This window comes from Meles meles, chromosome 18 (assembly GCF_922984935.1).
Source record: "Meles meles chromosome 18, mMelMel3.1 paternal haplotype, whole genome shotgun sequence".
NCBI lineage: Eukaryota > Metazoa > Chordata > Mammalia > Carnivora > Mustelidae > Meles > Meles meles.
Genome location: NC_060083.1, coordinates 7,090,462 through 7,108,006, shown reverse-complemented (window position 1 = coordinate 7,108,006; position 17,545 = coordinate 7,090,462). Strand labels below are relative to the sequence as shown.

At 48.7% G+C, this 17,545-nt stretch overlaps 2 protein-coding genes across 10 annotated transcripts in view; one reads left to right on the top strand and one right to left on the bottom strand.

Moving 5' to 3' along the window:
- The window catches only part of LOC123929316 (protein SCO1 homolog, mitochondrial), a 16,472-nt gene extending 10,622 nt beyond the window's left edge, over positions 1-5,850 (bottom strand). Inside the window, exons 1-4 of the mRNA XM_045984840.1 lie at positions 5,599-5,850; positions 4,067-4,157; positions 913-1,110; positions 55-147 (exon numbers count right to left, since the gene is read on the bottom strand). Coding sequence (XP_045840796.1) covers positions 55-147; positions 913-1,110; positions 4,067-4,157; positions 5,599-5,850 — 634 coding nt within the window. The remainder of the gene's footprint in view (positions 1-54; positions 148-912; positions 1,111-4,066; positions 4,158-5,598) is intronic.
- Positions 5,849-17,545, top strand: ADPRM (ADP-ribose/CDP-alcohol diphosphatase, manganese dependent). Of its 9 annotated transcripts, none has more exons than XM_045984835.1 (6): positions 6,090-6,499; positions 6,773-7,045; positions 10,288-10,544; positions 11,762-12,379; positions 13,258-13,374; positions 16,858-17,545. In XM_045984835.1, exons 3-6 carry the CDS (start codon positions 10,481-10,483, stop codon positions 17,166-17,168), a joined length of 1,110 nt encoding a protein of 369 aa, XP_045840791.1. In that variant the 5' UTR covers positions 6,090-6,499; positions 6,773-7,045; positions 10,288-10,480; the 3' UTR covers positions 17,169-17,545. The 9 variants fall into 9 exon arrangements, with proteins under 9 accessions (XP_045840787.1, XP_045840789.1, XP_045840791.1 ...); XM_045984834.1 differs by having other exon boundaries at positions 6,773-7,049; XM_045984838.1 differs by having other exon boundaries at positions 6,773-7,049; positions 10,288-10,548.

Here is a 17,545-nt window from a genome sequence, read left to right as displayed (position 1 = left end):
ACTCACTGACCCGCCCACGCACCCCAAGATGTAAGTATTATTAACAAGACTTACCTTTCACATAATTTGCGATGGCTTCTTTTGTGTCCCTTTCTGGGTCAATAGTGATGAAAAGCGGAGTCAAATTTGGCAGAGTTGGAATATTATCTGAAAGAAAGTTTTGGTCGGTCAGTATTCACACTTAGGGGAAAAGAGGACAGCAGCATGAACAGTGGAGAGCAGTAAGTGCTACAGCAACGCGTTCAGGAAACAGACGGACACCGGACGTTCCAGTGGAGAGGCCGGGGCCGGGGATGGGACGGCCTGCGGGAGGAGCAGATGTCCACAGCCTCTGCCGCGGAACCAGGTCCTTATCCCACTGAATGCCTGCAGCAGCGCGTGCACATTACCCAGATCACATCGTGTGGCTATCTCGTGTCCTGATCCAATCTGATGTTTGCTTTGCAGTCTGCTCCCCACACCGTATCTCAACGGCAAAGAAGCCATTAATGAGGCCCAAATCCCCTAAAACGATCTACTTTAAGGAAGACGTAGCCTGCGTCCTCATTGGTAGTAACTGCCGCTGACTGCACATGACAGACCGTACTGGTGATTTCCGGGTCTGTGTGTCATGGGGACGAAGGCAGGGTCAGTGGCGGGCGTCCATAATCAAGGAAGGAATACAACACAGAGCTATGGGAAACCAGACCTCCGTGGCATCTTTAAGCAACCTGATGTTCAGCATCAGAACAAGCTCCCTCTGGTAGAGAATACAGCCACAGGAATCAAAGCAGAGAACAAGTACGACGCTGAGATTTTATGTTCTTACAAGGAGCCCGAATGATCACGACACCCGACCCGACAGGAATGTAAGAACATGAAAAGTGTGGTAACATTAAGTAAACATACTTTTTATAGTCGGTAACGGCTTACCTATCTCATCCACGACTTGAATCATTTTTTCTAGTTCTTCTGGGCAGACATCAGGGCAATGAGTGAAACCAAAATAAATCAATACCCACTGACCCAAGTAGTCTTTGTCGGTTTTAGGCTCTCCAGTATGTGTTGTGAGGGAAAATGGGCCCCCAAGCAAAGGCTTTCCCAAGCTTCGCTGCCGTTCCTTCTCCAGCTCTGGAAGAGATACAGACACGCAGGTTACAAAAGTCAGTCTAACCACAGGCACTGAAATGCCTGAGGTACGGTCAGTTCTATACTTGGGACTGTGGGGGCACAGACTGTTTCTAAGCAGCTTAAAAAGCCTTTTTAAAAAATAAGTATCCAGCAAAGAACAAAATCAAATCAAATGCTATGGTGTGTAGTAAGGGCTATAAGAAAACCAAGTGGTAAAGATATTGCTTCCTCTGCTGGAACAATTCAGTCCAGTCGTTAGGACCGGGCGGGGTGGGGGCTGCCATGGCCCCGAGAGGACTGTCTGAACCCAAGCGTGGCAGGCTGGGTGGCCTGGCATCTGCAGTGTTAGCCTGAGTGTCCTAAGGAGGGCATCTGAGTGGGGTGGGGACAGCGGCAATGGGACCTTAATTACACGCAAGACATGAATCATAAATAAGCATATTAGGGGCACCTGGGTGGCTCAGTGGGTTAAAGCCTCTGCCTTCAGCTCAGGTCATGATCCCAGGGTCCTGGGATCGAGCCCCGCATTGGGATCTCTGCTCAGCGGGGAGCCTGTTTCCTCCTCTCTCTCTGCCTGCCTCTCTGCCTACTTGTGATCTCTGTCTGTCAAATAAATAAATAAAATCTTTAAAAAAAAAAGCATATTAAAGGTAAGAGTTACACAAGAAGAGGTAGAAAGATGCACGGAGACAGTCAGAACGGCCCCTTAGCATGGAGCAGAGACTGCGGGTGCCGGTATGAACTCAGGGCTGACACACATACAGATAGAGAAGTAAGCAGACATGTAAGTACATACGTCTAGTTTCTAGCTTGGTCCCCAGAGAGGACCCTGGAGCAGACACAGCCCAGCAGTGATGAGCCCATCCTGACTTCTCTCATCCTCCACCAAAAGGAAACAGGGCTTTGTGGAGAAAGGGCTGGTGTCGGGGCCACAGCAGAGGAAGAACAAAATGAGCCAGATTTTAGGAAGAACTCAGAGAACATTGGAGGCAGGTGAAAAGAGTCAGGAAATAGCTCAGATCTCAAGGACCAATATGGGACAATCTGAGCATCAAAATAAAGAGAATACGGGTTACAATTCTCGGGATACATAGGAAAGCAGGTGTCTGTATGGGCACACGTACACGGACAGTTTGGTGCGGACTAGAGTATTTATGTGTGTAAACACACACCACAAAATCCATGTTAACTGGATTTTCGGTAGAGAAGCCTGACAGACTCACGATCAACCTGAGCTGTATCAGTAATGGGACAGAATGAAATCACATGGCGCCGGACTAGAGGCAGTGGGAACACAGCGTCACTTTGGGGACATTCCTGCCGAAAAGATAAGACCCAATCTAAATTGTGAGGAAATCAGACAAACCCAAACTAGGGAACACTTTACAAAATAACAAAGTTCTCAAGGTCATGGAAGTCACATGAAAACTGAGAGACTGTGACAGGTGGAAAGGGACTGCAGAGACATGCAGGAGCGGGAATGGTTCTGACCCCACCCTTCTGCGACACAGAACATCAGGGAGCAGCACTTGAATGAGGTCTGAAGGCTGAACGGCAGTTAACATGTTGATGTTAAATTTCTGATCGGATGGCGGCATTATGACTATGTCGGGAGAATGTACTCGTTTATAAAAAGTACACAATGAAGTATTCGATGAAGCATCACGTCGGCAAATACTCTCAGATAATTTAGAAATACTTTTAATAGTTTTTTTTTTTTTTTAAATAAAACAACTACTATTGCAGGTGAAATTCCAAACTAAAGCCAAAGGCTTACATATCCTAAAACTGTCTCTGCCACTACTTCCCCAGCTTCGCAGATCTGTTTCTTTGTGAAACTGAAGGAACTTAACTTCTCATTAGACCATGACGATCACATACGTATATGATACCAATGAAACACGTCTACGTATTGATACGGATCTTATATTGCTAAGATGTAAAGCCTATGAATCCTTGCAGATTTAAGCACATCCTTTGTATCATGGCATCGAAAGAGACTCTAAAGAACCAAAGAAGATTTAAGTGATACTTTAAAGGTTTACTGGAAACTTCTAAACCACAACTTAAAAGCCTGGAACATGGGGCGCCTGGGTGGCTCAGCGGGTTAAATCCTCTGCCTTCGGCTCAGGTCATGATCCTCAGGTCCTGGGATCGAGCCCCGCATTGGGCTCTCTGCTCAGGGGGGAGCCAGCTTTCTCCCTCTCTTTCTGTCTGCTTCTTTGCCTACTTGTGATCTCTGTCAAATAAATAAATAAAATCTTAAAAAAAAAAAAAAAGCCTGGAACATTCACTAAAATATAAAGGTCTAGCAAACAATTTCTAAGCATTTCCTGTGCTAATCCAGACCCGTTCCTGGCACCCACTGACAAGGTTCTCCCAATCTCTGTCCATCATCTGTGGTCAGCCTCTGGCCAGCCTCTCCCTCTGCTGATACTCCCAAGTGGTTAGGGGTTGGCCCTTCTTTGGCCCTCAGAGCGCCCTGGCCTTCCCCCTGGCCTAGCAGAACCTCAGCTAGTGAAATACTTTACTTCTGTGTCTGCTTCCCTCTCCTGTGCACCTCAATAGCTGGACTACATCTTAGTCATCTCTGTACCCTCTGGGCTTCATACCACCCTTCTCCAATTCAGTCCACATTAAGTCTTTTTAGATTGTTAGACACTGGTACCTTGGACTGGATCCTGGACCAGATAAAAGATAATGAAAAAACTGGTGAATTCCAATTCAAGTGAACAGTACTGCACCAACTTTAATTTCTTAGTTTTGATAAATGAGCTACGGTTATATAATTTGTTAACAAAGAGGAAACCAGGTGAAAGGTACATAGATAGGAACTCTCTATGCCAACTTTGTAACTGTTCTGTTCATCTAAAATTATTTCAAGATAAGCAGTTTAAAAACAAAAAGAAGTTAGAAAAGGATTTTACTTTGAGCTGCCCAGACGAGATCTACTTACTCTGTGTCTTTTCTTTCTTGAAGTACTTCATTCCAGCCAATAAAGCTCCACCAATTGCAAATGTGAATGCCAAAGACTTCCAGGAAACAGGCTACTGGGGCAGAGATTTCAGATAAAAAGACTAGTAAGATGCAAACATTTAACCATACTAAATTTACTATCATGGCGTTTAATATACATAACTACAGGTCTTGATCCCATTAAATACGTATCACGTTCCTGTGACTCTGGGGTGAGAAAGCACTGACGGTGGTTATATCTGGGCTGCGATGACAATGACAGAGGCATTCATTTCCAAAGGGAAAGTGGTTAAGTGCAGCACGCCCGAGTGGCTCAGTTGGTTAAGCATCTGCTTTAGGCTCAGGTCATGATCCCGGGGTGCTGGGATGGACCGCACATCGGGCTCCCTGCTCAGCAGGGAGCCTGATTCTCCCTCTGCCAGCTGCTCCCCCTGCTTGGGCTCTCTCCCTCTGACAAATAAACAGAATCTTAAAAAAAAAAAAAAAAGAAAAAAAGTCGTGGGGCGCCTGGGTGGCTCAGGGTTAAAGCCTCTGCCTTTCGCTCAGGTCATGATCCCAGGGTCCTGGGATCGAGCCCCGCATCGGGCTCTCTGCTTGGCAGGGAGCCTGCTTCCTCCTCTGTCTCCCTCTGCCTGCCTCTCTCCCTACTTGTGATCTCTATATGTCAAATTAAAAAAAAAAAAAAAGTCGTTAAGTGCATTTCGTGTGAAAGACGACCCAGAGCTCAAGTCCCATGACTACTACTAAGGGTCACCCTGACACCACATGCTGATTTCAAAACCGGTTAATGATGTGATTGTGCTGATACTGGGAACATAAATAAACCAAATGAAATTCGGGAGGTTGATCTAACTCTGGCTTCCAGAAGTAACAAAGCGAAAGGAGAAATGAGCTTCTTGCAAATTATTTCTCTGCGCTGTTTTTCAAGTCCCAAGGTAAGATGTCGAGTACCTCGGCCTCATTCGTTAACCTTCCTCCTCCAGCTTCTAGACCCCATTTCTTACCCAACACTAGTGGGTAGCGGCTCTCAGGTTCTCCTGGGGTCAGAACTAGAACCTAAGAGAAACCAAGGAAAAAGGCACACCCTGCACGCAACTACGACCCCCATTTTGCTCAATTTCAACACAGACGCCAAACCTCTAAAGGGGGTTCAAGTGACAGAAGCAAACATGTTCTGGGTCCTCAACCCTGGCCAACGTAAGGCTGAGACCCCCCCTCCCCCCGGAAACCCCGAGCCCTATTTCGGGGTTATTTTGGGAGGAGGGGGCGCAAAAATAAAACCAAGCCCGAGAATCCCGAGAATCCAGCCGCGTGGGGAAAACGTCGGTTCTCACGTTCTCCCTTTCGGGCTGGCCTTCGGGGCGAAGCAAGGGAAAGGCGGGAGGGGAGTCTGTGACCCGGGTAAGGCTGAGCCGGAGGCCACTTCCGAAGTCACCACCACGCGGGGCGGGGAGGCCGCGGGGCTGTACGCAGGCGCGACGAGTAAAGGGAGGGCTGCGGGTGTGCACTCACCCCGGGCTTGGAGGGGCGCGTGGGGTCTCTGCGGCCCTTGGGCTCCGGGCCGGACGACCCCGGCGGGGGCGGCACCCCGGTGCTCCAGAACCGGCTTCCCCAGCCGCAGCGAGCGAGCTGCGAGGTCCGCCACGCCTCCTCTTGCCGCGCGCCGAGTTGCCTCAGCCACGCTCCCGCGGCCCCCTCCGCCGACCCCCAGACCCTGCGCCCGTACGGCAGGAGCCGCCAAAGCCGGCCCCCCGGAAGCAGCATGCTGCGGCCGGGGACCACCCAGAGTCCAGCCACGCACTCGGGGGAACCGCGCCTCTTGCGCCCGCCCCCCGACTTCCGGCGCCCTTCCCACTTCCTCCGGAAGTCGCCGGGGGCCGCTCTCCGCGCTCCACTCGTTGGTGGCGAGGTCGCCCAGCCGGTAGCCAGGGAGCCCAGGGCTGTGGAGCCGACGCGCGGTAGGTGGTTCCTCGCGGCTGGAGGCGGGCCCAGTCGGGGCTGGGCGGGGGCTTCGCGGCGCGGGCAGGCTGGCGGGCGGCGCGGGCGGGCGCGGGAGGCACCGGCGGGAGAGCCGCCTTCCCCCACCCTCTACTCCGTCCCCACCCGCGTCGCCCCGCCATCCGCCCGGAGCCGCAGGGCGCGAACCCCGTTGCCTCCCTCCCGGGGTGCAGGCGGGCCCGTTGCACTTGACGCAGTCTCGGACCGTTCGGGACTCGCTCGCCGGGTTCATTGGAGGGGCTGGGGCGGTGAGCGCCGGGCGCTTCCAGCCCTTCCCGCGTCGCGCTGTCACCCCGCCGGGAGCACAGCGCCCACAAACTCGCCGGTCCTGCGCCGTGTCCCCTCCCCAAGTCCGTCGGCTGGGCCCCGCGTCCTAGGACGCCCTCGCTGGCTCCCCTGCGCGCGGCGGTTTCAGGTGTGGGGATGAGGTCCCCCCCCCCCCCCCGGGACCGCGTCTCTCGCCCGGGGACAGCCTCGTATTCGTGGGCGCGGAGCAACCGCGGGCAGCTCCTTCCAGGCTGGCGAAGGTGCAGCTTGCACGCGCAGCCTCTGCCCGTGTTTCCCTCCCCGTCTCTGCATCCTAAGCGTCTCCCCTGCCCACCTCCGCGCTGGACTGGCAAGCAGCAGAAAAAGGGCGGGGGGCGGCGGGGAAGGAGAAGGGCCTTCTAATTCTCTTCCTCAACTTCAGATTCCGCTCCTGCGTGGCTCCATAGGATCAGGGAGCTTCCCGTGAGCAGAAGCAGCTCGCGCCCCGGTGCTTGTGGGGCCGGAGCCCGTGGTGTCTGTGAGTTGGCATAACTGGCCAGGGAAGTGTGCCCCTGCCCAGCAGTCGAGCTGGGCTCTGCTGATACCCATGTTTCTTCCTTCCCGAGTTGAGCTGGAGTTTTCTGGAAGTTCTGCTCCAAGTACATGGTGCACTTCACATCGTTCTCAAACGAATTTTTCTGTCCTGAGGTTACCCGTGGGTGAGATTTTTTGTTTGTTTGTTTGTTTGTTAAGTATCTGTGTGTTTCTTTGCCCTGAGAGAAGATTTCCCTTAAATTGCCAGAAAGTCGCAAACATGCCTTACCCGTTCAGGCAGTGAGCACATGCAGTTTTTGTCCCCCTTTGTCATTGCTCCGCTGGATGTTGATGATGCCAGTCATATAAATTAAAATACGGTGTTGTTTTTAGCTGGTCTGTTAAGTTTCATTTGCCAAAGTGATTCTTTGACCAGCTTTAGCCTTCATTTGTTGACCAAAGCATTTTTATACAACTTTTTCATGTTAAGTTTATAGTATTAGATAAGACACTAGCTTCTGAAACTTTCTGACTCAAAGTAGGTGTTTTGTAACTACACATGGGATGAGTTGCTGATGACACCTTCTGAGCCTGATTTCTCAGACCCGTGAAATGTAGTGTTAAAAAATACCTAAAACGTTATCTCGTGTAAGCCTATCAGTATTACTACCACTTTTAGACCACCCGGGTCAGCAGATTTTTTGCCTTCAAGTTAGGTACCTTTTCTTGAAAGAGACAGGATGTATATAATATCATCTGACGTTTGTTCTATCCATAGTGACGAGGCCGGTCAGATTTTGTGTTTGAGATAACTTCAGGCTGTCTTGATTGGGCAGCTAGGCCGTAAATTTGTGAGACCTTCCCAGCTCTGTAGCTTGTCTGCTCCTGCCCCTGTCCCTTGCCACAAACATTTCCAGCCTCCGCTTGCCTGTCATTGCAGTACTCAGCACAATTAAATGAGCCGACTGCTCCCTCTCCCCTGACACCCCTTTTTTTCCCAAAGCCACCTGTCCCATGGACTCTGCATAGAAAGACTTTGCTGGGGCGCTTGGGTGGCTCAGTGGGTTAAGCCTCTGCCTTCGGCTCAGGTCATGATCTCAGGGTTCTGGGATCGAGCCCCACATCGGGTTCTCTGCTCAGCAGGGAACCTGCTTCCCCCCTCTTTCTGCCTGCTGCTCTGCCTACTTGTGATCTCTCTCTCTGTCAGATAAATAAATAAAAATCTAAAAAAAAAAATTTAATAGGGAGGTAGTACTTTATGATTTACAAAAGTAGATTATTGTATGGTATAGGCTAGTTGAATCTCACAAGTGCCGATGAGTTGTTTCTTTGTAGGAAAAACTGGGATTACAGTTCCCTTCCTGGTCTTCAATCTCAAAGCTTTCTTTCAGCAGCCATCTCACTACCTCCTAACTACAACTTAGGTAACTTCACATGTAACGGTGCACTCCAAACTTTCTGAACAAAGTTTGCTTAGAATTTGGGATTTTCCTTTCTTTCCAAAGGTCTTAGGTTTTAGGTCTTTTAATTTATTCAGACTTTATCTTCTCTAAAAATACTTTTTAAAAACCTTGTATTATAGACATCTTGAAACCTGCATAAAAGCAGCGAGAGTGAACCTCCTACCCATTCCTGGCTTCATCGCTTATCCTCTACTCACCTACTTGTGTGTGGTATGTTTATTAATTGTGTGTGTCCCCATCGGAGGTGTCAGAGTTTTTTTCTCTCTCTGTCACCAGGACCAGTTTTTCTGAGCTCCCTGGCCCCTCCCAGAACCATACAATAAAAGACGTTGAACTAATTGGGAGAATCAAATCCCTGCCCACTTGAGTTTTTTGGACTCACTGAACTCACTTCTGAACTTAACAGGCTTACCTTGCATGTGGCCTTGTCCCTCATCCTTGCTTCCTATCTTTCTCTTAACAGTTGGCAGTATCAGTTTGCACTTCTATATTAAAAAATAAATTCTTTATTTCATAAAACTGTATATTCCCTGTCCTTAGCCTCACTTTCAAAAGCCATATGTCTTTGACATTACAGATCTGTTTTCTACCCCAAAACACAATACTGTTTTGAAGTGTACGGCCTTTGCCGCTTCTTGGCACATTGCTTAATTTTCTTTAAAAGGTCGGCATATCTTCATTTACCCTTGAGTTTCTCTAAATTGAACAGTGTTCCAGTGGAATGTGTATCTGATGAGACTTCTTGCATAACACAACAGGAATCTTAGAGCCAATTCAGTTTGGCTTGACTCAGAGGAGAGTGAGTTTATTTATTGATTGATTCACAATTTTCCTTATTTGAGAGAGGGAGAGTGTGTAGGAGCACGAGGGGGTAGGTCAGGGAGAGAGGGAGAGAGAATCCCAAGCAGACTCTGCCGAATGCTGAGCCCAGTGCGAAGCTCCATCTCATGACCCTGAGATGATAAGTTGAACAGAAACCAAGAGTGGGATGCCTAACCGACTGAGCCACCCGGCGCCCCGGAGGAGAATTTAACGGCCGATAGAACCGAATGACCGAGAGCAGTTCTAGCAGAGACAGGTGGATGGATCTAGGTGTTCAAGTCATGTTTCCAGGACTTGACTTCTTCACATCATTCAAATGTGCTTCCTTCCAGGTTGGGTTTCTTCTCAGGTGACCTTCCCCAGCGGCTCTGGCCTTGGTCGTCAGCTTCACACGAGTCGTTGCAGCAAAAGTCCCTGGGCTGTTGCTCACTGTCTCTGGTGTGGGTCCTGTGCTTACCCCCAACTGACCAGAGAGAAACTGGGTGCTTATGGGCCAGGCCGGGCTCACGTGTGTGCCCTTTTGGCAGCCAGAGGGTAAAGGTCACAGCAGATACACTGAGATGTGCAGATGCCTGGAGAGACCAGAGGTGCTGTTACCAGAACAGGAAATGAATACTGGCTAGGCAGGCACAAATAATAGCTTCTCCTAGAAGAGCAAATGAATTGGGACTAAAAGCTCCCCTTAGGAGATCTGCAGTATGGATTATCACCTTAAAGCCATGAGTTTACAGATGAAAGCAAGCTCATTTGGCAAAGGATAAAAGCCTCCCCAGAAACTGTTTTCTCTTAAGCTTGGTAATAATGTTCCAGTGATACATGTACCCAGTTATCTTCTGGTTGGACTCTCCTATTAATTGTACTTTGAATCACAAACTTTTGAAACCTAGTAAGACCACAGATTTTCATCTCACTTAGATGAGTCTTAGGTTTACTGTATCTTGAGTTCTGCACGTTTCGAATCAGATGATCTCAGCCACCCTGCAGACATATTAGCTGGCATGATAGCTACTGCGTTTTCAGATGGGGACTGCAGGACGAAACAAGCAACAAGCAATTGAAAAAAAAAAAAGTGTCAGAACACCAAGCCATTTTTCATGGTTTCCAGCCTTTTTCTAATGCCGCTTTATTTCTGTGCTAGGGCTAGTAATACCCAACCTGGTTACGGAAGAGAGGAAGGTCGCTGAAGCTCATAGTTGGGTGGATCGCTGGTGACAACAGAATGAAAAGAAGCCTCTCGTTCTCAAGGAAGTCATACTGCCATCTGGCCCTCTTGCTGGCTGTGGAGTTGTCAACTCTGCCTAGGACAGCGATGCTCTGTCAGCAGACATTTCATGTATCTGTGGATGATTGAAGAGAACTCAGGAGCTGTAGTGGGCTACTGGAGACCAGGAGTCGGGAAGTAATTTTAGAAATGCCACATGAAGCTGTCTCAGAAACAGCAAGGGTTTACTATGCTTCCATCCCACAGCACAGTATAGTACTCTAGACTTTATAAGAATAGTTGATCATTTAGGATCATGGCCTTTGGTTTTTAGTTTATTTTTAAAGATTTTATTTGAGATAGAGAGAGGCAGGCAGGGGAGGGGCAGAGGGAGAGGGAGAGGCAGAGAAGCAGACTCCTCCTGAGCAGGGAGCCTGACATGGGACTTGATTCCAGGACCCTGGGATCATGACCTGAGCGAAAGGCAGATGCTAATCGACTGAGCCACCCAGGCGCCCCTGGTTTTTATTTTTAGTCTTTAGTGTTCTTAGCTCTTTTGAGGCATTAGAAATGATTATAAATTTAGATTGTAAACAGTCTAGTAAAATAATAGCTTTTCAGGTCCAAATCCCTTGTTCTTGGCTAGTGTGGCAGGTCACGTGGGAGAAGAAAATATGATGTATTTTCCATTTTGGTTTTGGGGACAGGGTAGTTAATATTCAGGTTAAAAAAAGCTGGTTCAGGTGGGAATCCAACAACTGAAGAACCAGGAACTCTTTGTCAGAAATGAAGATAGTCACATCAATATTTTAGTTTTTGTTTGTTTAAAATGATTCCCCTCCTTTCTTCATTTCCTCCCCCTGTTATCCCAGATATAAAATAGAAGCAAGTTCTTTCAAGTGACCTACCCATCAAAGAAGACAAAAGATCCAGCCTGACATGAAATAATCTGTAGCAGGAATCTAATGTACAAAGTACAGTGAATGAGTGTAATACATAACTTTCTATAAAAAGAATCCTCTAGTTTTGATAGAATTATTTTGGTATTTGTGGAAGAAAGTACTCTCTGTGTGTGTGTATGTGTAAAAAACTCGTGGATATTTCTTAAACATTACAAGTTCTACCAGATGTGAATTTGACTTCCCTGGATTTAGAATGCCTGTTCATTAACAGGATAATACCGTTTTGTAAATTATTCTTCTGAAGAATAGAGGTTATTTCACAGATGAGAAAACTGAACTTTTTCAAAGACTTGGTACTTCGGCTGTAGGGCAATTAGATTTTAAGGCCCATGTGCTTTTCTCTTTACCACGCTACCTGGTGGATTAACTGTGAATACTTTACCATCCTCTTCAGCCCATTTAGAAAAGTAAGATGTTTATAGTGTAGTTATGTTCTCTATTTTGTTTAGAAACCCGTTTGGAGGTTATGGACGATAAGCCCGAGCCTGGAACCCTGAGTGAGAATTCGGAAGTTCTCTTCTCCTTTGGAGTGATAGCAGATATCCAATACGCTGATTTAGAAGATGGCTACAACTTCCAAGGAAACAGACGGAGATACTACAGACACAGTCTGCTTCATCTACGGGGTGCTATCGAGCACTGGAATACGGAGGGCCGCCCGCCCCGCTGCGTGCTTCAGCTGGGAGATATCATTGACGGATATAACGCGCAGTACAAAGTGTCCGAAAAGTCACTCGAACTTGTTATGAACACTTTCCAGATGCTCAAAGTCCCCGTTCATCACACGTGGGGGAACCACGAGTTCTACAACTTCAGCAGAAACTACCTAACAAATTCCAAACTTAACACAAAGTTTCTAGAAGACCGGATTGTGCATGATCCCAAGACTGTGCCTTCGGAGGATTACTATGCTTATCACTTTGTCCCGTTCCCCCAGTTCCGGTTCATTTTACTGGATGCTTACGACCTGAGCGTCTTAGGTGTGGATCAGTCCTCTCCGAAATACCAGCAGTGTCTGAAGATACTGAGGGAACACAATCCAAACTCGGAGTTGAATAGTCCGCAAGGTGAATTATTCCTTTGAGCTGAGAGTCTAATACATTGTCTTTCCATTCTTCAGCTACTTTTTATTCAGCAGGAAGATGGATGATGAAGGTAAAAGTCTATCATCACTGTTGTTCAGGGTCAGGATTTCTCACAGGCCTCATGGCGCGTGGATTGGTCGCTGTCAGTTCAAGGTTCATTTATTTAACGGGCACCTGAATGCCTCTTCTGGGCAGGCCCTTTTTCAGGGGCTGACTCTCCGGAGCCAGAGCAGGGCTGACAACGTCACCTTTGTTTTTCTTTTAACGGAAGGAGTGGGGAAAGCAAGAGAAGTAGGCGGGCAGGACAGCCGATAAATGAAACCAATAGAATTACGTCCACAGCAATCAGTGCAACCAGGAAAATGATTTGTAACGTTAAAGTAAAAGACTCAGGGTAGTGTTTTAGCTTAGCCAGTCAGAGATGGCCTCCCCAGGGACAATTAAGCAGAAACCTAAATGATTAGGAAGAGTCATCCTTGGGACGTGCGGGGCAGGTGGAGTGTTCGGGACAGAGGTGGGGCAAGATGGAAAGGTGCTGAGCAGAGTGACACGTTAGCATCATGAAAGGGCTCAGGAAAAGGCCAGCGAGGTGCAGGGTGACTTGTGGGGCCCTGTGGACACAGCCAGGAGCCTGCGTTTTGTTCTCAGTGTAACAGAAAGCTAGAGGGGTAAGCAGGGGAGTGGGATACAGGCCATTTATCTGTCTATTGCTCTAAATTCTTGTGGTTTCCTACTTTAAGTCAACTGCTGCCACACATTCCTACAGAACAGTGCAGGCGTGCCCCCGTTAGCCAAGTGTGCGTGCCCAAAGGAGGAAAAAGCGGACATCTGGTGGGTCTGACGTACTGCGTTCATTTCAGGACTTTCTGAGCCCCAGTTTGTCCAGTTTAATGGAGGATTCAGCCAAGACCAGCTGAACTGGTTGAACGAAGTTCTCACGTTCTCTGACACAAACCAGGAAAAGGTGGTGATTGTGAGTAAGTATTTGAATTACTTGATTATGCCAGCCTTTCAGAGAGTGGAAAAGGGAGGTCTGAAAGTATACAAATGCTATTTATGTCGTGATGTCCTTCTGCTGTCAAATGAACGCTTACCTCTCTTTATTGAGAACCTGAGCGTAAGAGTGACATTTACGGCTGAGTCAGGAAGACCGTGAAATAGAAAAAAACATCTTGCCACGTATTAGTGCCTGCGCATTGGCCTTTTAGGTTGCTGAGCAGAATTTCAGCACATGGAATCGCTTCATGTAGTACCGCTGACCCTGGAACAGTGGGGGAGGTTCAGGGTGCCCCCCCCGGCCCCCACACAGTCAGAAATCCACGTACAACTTTTTACTCTCTGGAAACGTAACTCCAATGGCCTACTACTGGCTGGAAGCCTTGCGGATAACAGTTGATTGATGCATATTTTGATGTTATGTGTATTATACACTGTCTTCTTACAATAAATAAGCTCGAGCAAAGAAAATGTCTTAAGAAAATCATACGGAAGAGAAAACACATCCACTGTATTTTCTGTGTTTACTGTTAAAAACGTGTGGATAAGTGGACCTGCGCAGCTCCAACCTCGTTCATGGGTCAAGTGTGATACATGAGTGAGCAGGTCAGGTCAGGCTGCATACCCGGCCTCAGCCTCAGGAGACTGCTGTTCAGTGTGGGGGCCGCCCGCCGGGGGCCTCTGCTGTCTAGTTAGAAGTGACGCTGGTCACAGGACCCATGTTAGAGACTCCCCTGGCAGTGAGGACTTCAGTTCTAGACTCTCTGCTGCGTGTTTGCGAGGAAATCAATTGCTGTTATTTCCACCTAGAATCGTCTTTTGCAGACGTGCTGTCATCACAGGTCATAGGACTCTGGAGGTGCTTAACATTCACCCAGCTGCAGGTGTGCACGCACACGTGTGTGCAGGTGTGCACGCACACGGGGTACTGGATTTGGGTTTGCAGTGTGGCTGGTGTACTCGCTTTGGGCACTGAGTGTAGAGCCTTGCTCTGGAACTGATGTGGCCGAACGGCAGAGAAGACCATGCTCGGGGTCCCGAGGATGGGAGGCCCTTCTGTGCATGCTTGTTTCTGTGAGCTGGGTGAGTCTGGGTAAATGTGGAACCCACGGACCGTGGTTCTTCTCTGGATTGCACAAATGGGATTGCGAACGTGAAAATCGCTTGGAAGGGACAAGCTCTTCTGATAGTTGATCTAAAAGTACGCTTCCGTAAATACTTGTGAGTCTTTTCCTGACGGGGGGCGAACAGGTAGATGGGAGTAGGAGTGTGTGTGCTGCCGTGGGGCTTTGAAGTGTCCTCCCAGGCTTGGAGAGTACAGGACGCCCAGCGGGTGTCGGTGCGATGTGACCCTCCGCACTCTACCGGAGGTGCTCTCAAACCGGGACACTTCCCCGTGTGTCTCTGCTGCTTGGCTTCCCGCTGCCAGGCTGTGCGTGTCACCTCAGAGAATACTGGAGCTGAGAGGGACTACAGGTCATACCATCAACCCTTTCAGTTCAGAGATGGGGAGACTGAGAGAGTAAACGACCTAGTAGTGTCACAGCGCACGGTTTTGCCTGAGACTTGAGTCCCTCCCATCTCCTTTCCTACCCTGTCCCGGGTTCCCCCGTCGCCTCTTCCATCCATGCCCCTGTCTACATTAGCTGCCTCTTAAATTCCTCTTTCACTGGGGCGCCTGGGGGGCTCACTGGGTTAAAGCCTCTGCCTTCAGCTCAGGTCATGATCCCAGAGTCCTGGGATCGAGCCCCGCATTGGGCTCTCTGCTCCGCAGGGAGCCTGCTTCCTCCTCTCTCTCTGCCTGCCTCTCTGCCTAGTTGTGATTTCTCTCTGTCAAATAAATAAAATACTTAAAAAAAAAATTCCTCTTTCACTATAAGCTCAGAACCTGGATGAACAAACCTTTGACAACTGGGTGCGTCAGGTTTTCTCTAGCAAAGTTTTAAATGGCTGATAGCAATTTTCTTTCATTTTACTTTGCTCTCTGACTTTGCACTTTGGGGACTGAGAGGTCATTTCGCCCCCACCTCTGGGGTTTTGGCCGTGCAGTTGGAAGGCTCGCACGCTGTTCACTGACTTACGGGGTGCTGCTGCAAGAGTGGGTTCAGGAGTTCAGGGGTTTGGCCGTGGAAAGGTTAAGTTTCAGACGCCTGTCAGGCATCCGTGCAGATGCTGAGAAAGCAGTTTGGATGCTAGGTCTGAAATTCAGAGTGGGGGTCTGGGCTGGGTATAAACTTATAGGAGTGGAAAGAATGCTGGAGACATTCGAGGCTTTACTAGATCACCAGTCACTTTACTCGATTTGAGAAATTACTAGATCACCAGACCGTTAGGGGTCAGTAGGGAAGCAGAGCCCAAGGTCCAAGCATTCAGGCACTCCCAGTAGGAAGCAGAGAAACGGGGAGCCGGAGGGGAATGAGAACTCGTGGCCATTGAGGCTGGAGGAAGACGTGGGCGACTCGTGGTGTCTCGGCAGCCCAGTATTTCAAGGAGGGGGGGAGCAGGTCACTGTGTCAGAGGAGTCCAGTGTGACCTTTTGATCTGGAGAGTCACCGGCCCCTTTGAACTCTGAGCCATCATCATGGCTTCAAGGGTGGTCGTTTGTGCACGTGTGTGCGTGCGCTTACTCGTAAGTTCTTCTGGTGCCTTTGACTCTTTAGGGATCTGCTAACACCCGCTTTGTAACTTGTATTACAAACTGATACTAAAATACTCATAAGAAAAATTCAGAAACACGTCGGTAACAAATAAATAGTACCAAAACAGGAAAGTGATTTCAGGGCAAGAAGCAAAGCCGAGGGAGGGAGCTTCGTGCCTGCGCTCCAGAGTGAGACGTGACGCGACCTCCTGTGTGTCTTGGCGTCAGGAATTCGAAATCCTCCCCGTTCGACTTCCACGTATGTCCTGTGGGACCGAGTGTAAACCCTCCCTGCTCTACCTTGCTGTTCTCTTCGTTCTCATCTGTAAAATGGCTCTGGCTCCCGGGGCCTCGTGGAGGTGTTTAAATCCGTTTTAAACCACTGAGTGTCTAAATGACCTGTAACCCATGCCCCACCTCCAAACTGTTCTTAAATTTAGGGGTACCTCTTTCTGCATACCCAGCATTCATGTTTAAGAGACTGGACTCCAGCACGGCATCTGCCTGGCTCCTGGCCACCCTCGCTCACCATTCTGAACTGGATGCCCTCATTTCTTCTCAATGTTTGTGCCTCTTCGGATGTTTTAGGCCGTAGGGATCTCAGGGGTTCTGCCTGGACAGTGGCCTCTCCCCGTGGACGTGGACTGCTTCCCCCTTCTATATGCTGCAGAGACGTGGCTGGACATGATGTAGTTCTTCTTCTCTCGGTCTATTTGAAATGAGTAGCAATATCCTTTTTCCCCTAAGTACTAGTTTTTAGCCATTTACTTTGATGAAAGAGACATTTCCTAACTGGCTCATAACTCTTCTTCTCTTTGACTAACAGGCCATCTTCCCATTTACCCAGAGGCCTCCGACAGTGTGTGCCTGGCCTGGAATTACAGAGACGCCCTGGCGGTCATTTGGTCTCACAAGTGTGTGGTGTGTTTCTTCGCCGGTCACACTCACGATGGTGGCTACTGTGAGGACCCCTTCGGTGTGCACCACATCAATCTAGAAGGGGTTATTGAAACGGCCCCGGACAGCCAGGCTTTCGGCACCGTCTATGTCTATCCTGACAAAATGGTGCTGAAAGGCAGAGGCAGAGTTCCAGACAGAATTATGAATTATAAGCGGGAAAACGCTTTCCAGCTTTAGTCTGATTTATCTTGTTCACGGCTGTAGGAGAGTGGCAGCTGAGCGCTGTGTTTTTGTCTCTCTCTCCCCTCCCCCCCCCATTGTCAGGCTCATTGTGTAGTTTCTGTTTGCATAACAAAATGTATTTATGGCCTCAGTGTGCGCCTGCTCACGGGATATTCTGAAATGTCACTTCTGGGTAATCTATCCAGCACGGAGGATTGGAAACAAAATGAATGAAAGCCGCCTGAGTCATCGGGGAGGAGAATGAGGGGGGTGGCAGTCGTTCTCAAAACTGACTTCCTTTAGCCTTATCTGAAATTTTTTTACTTTTTACAAGGAGGATGTATCCATGTATTAACATGTAACTTAAAATTCGTAATAAAAAAATAAAACCA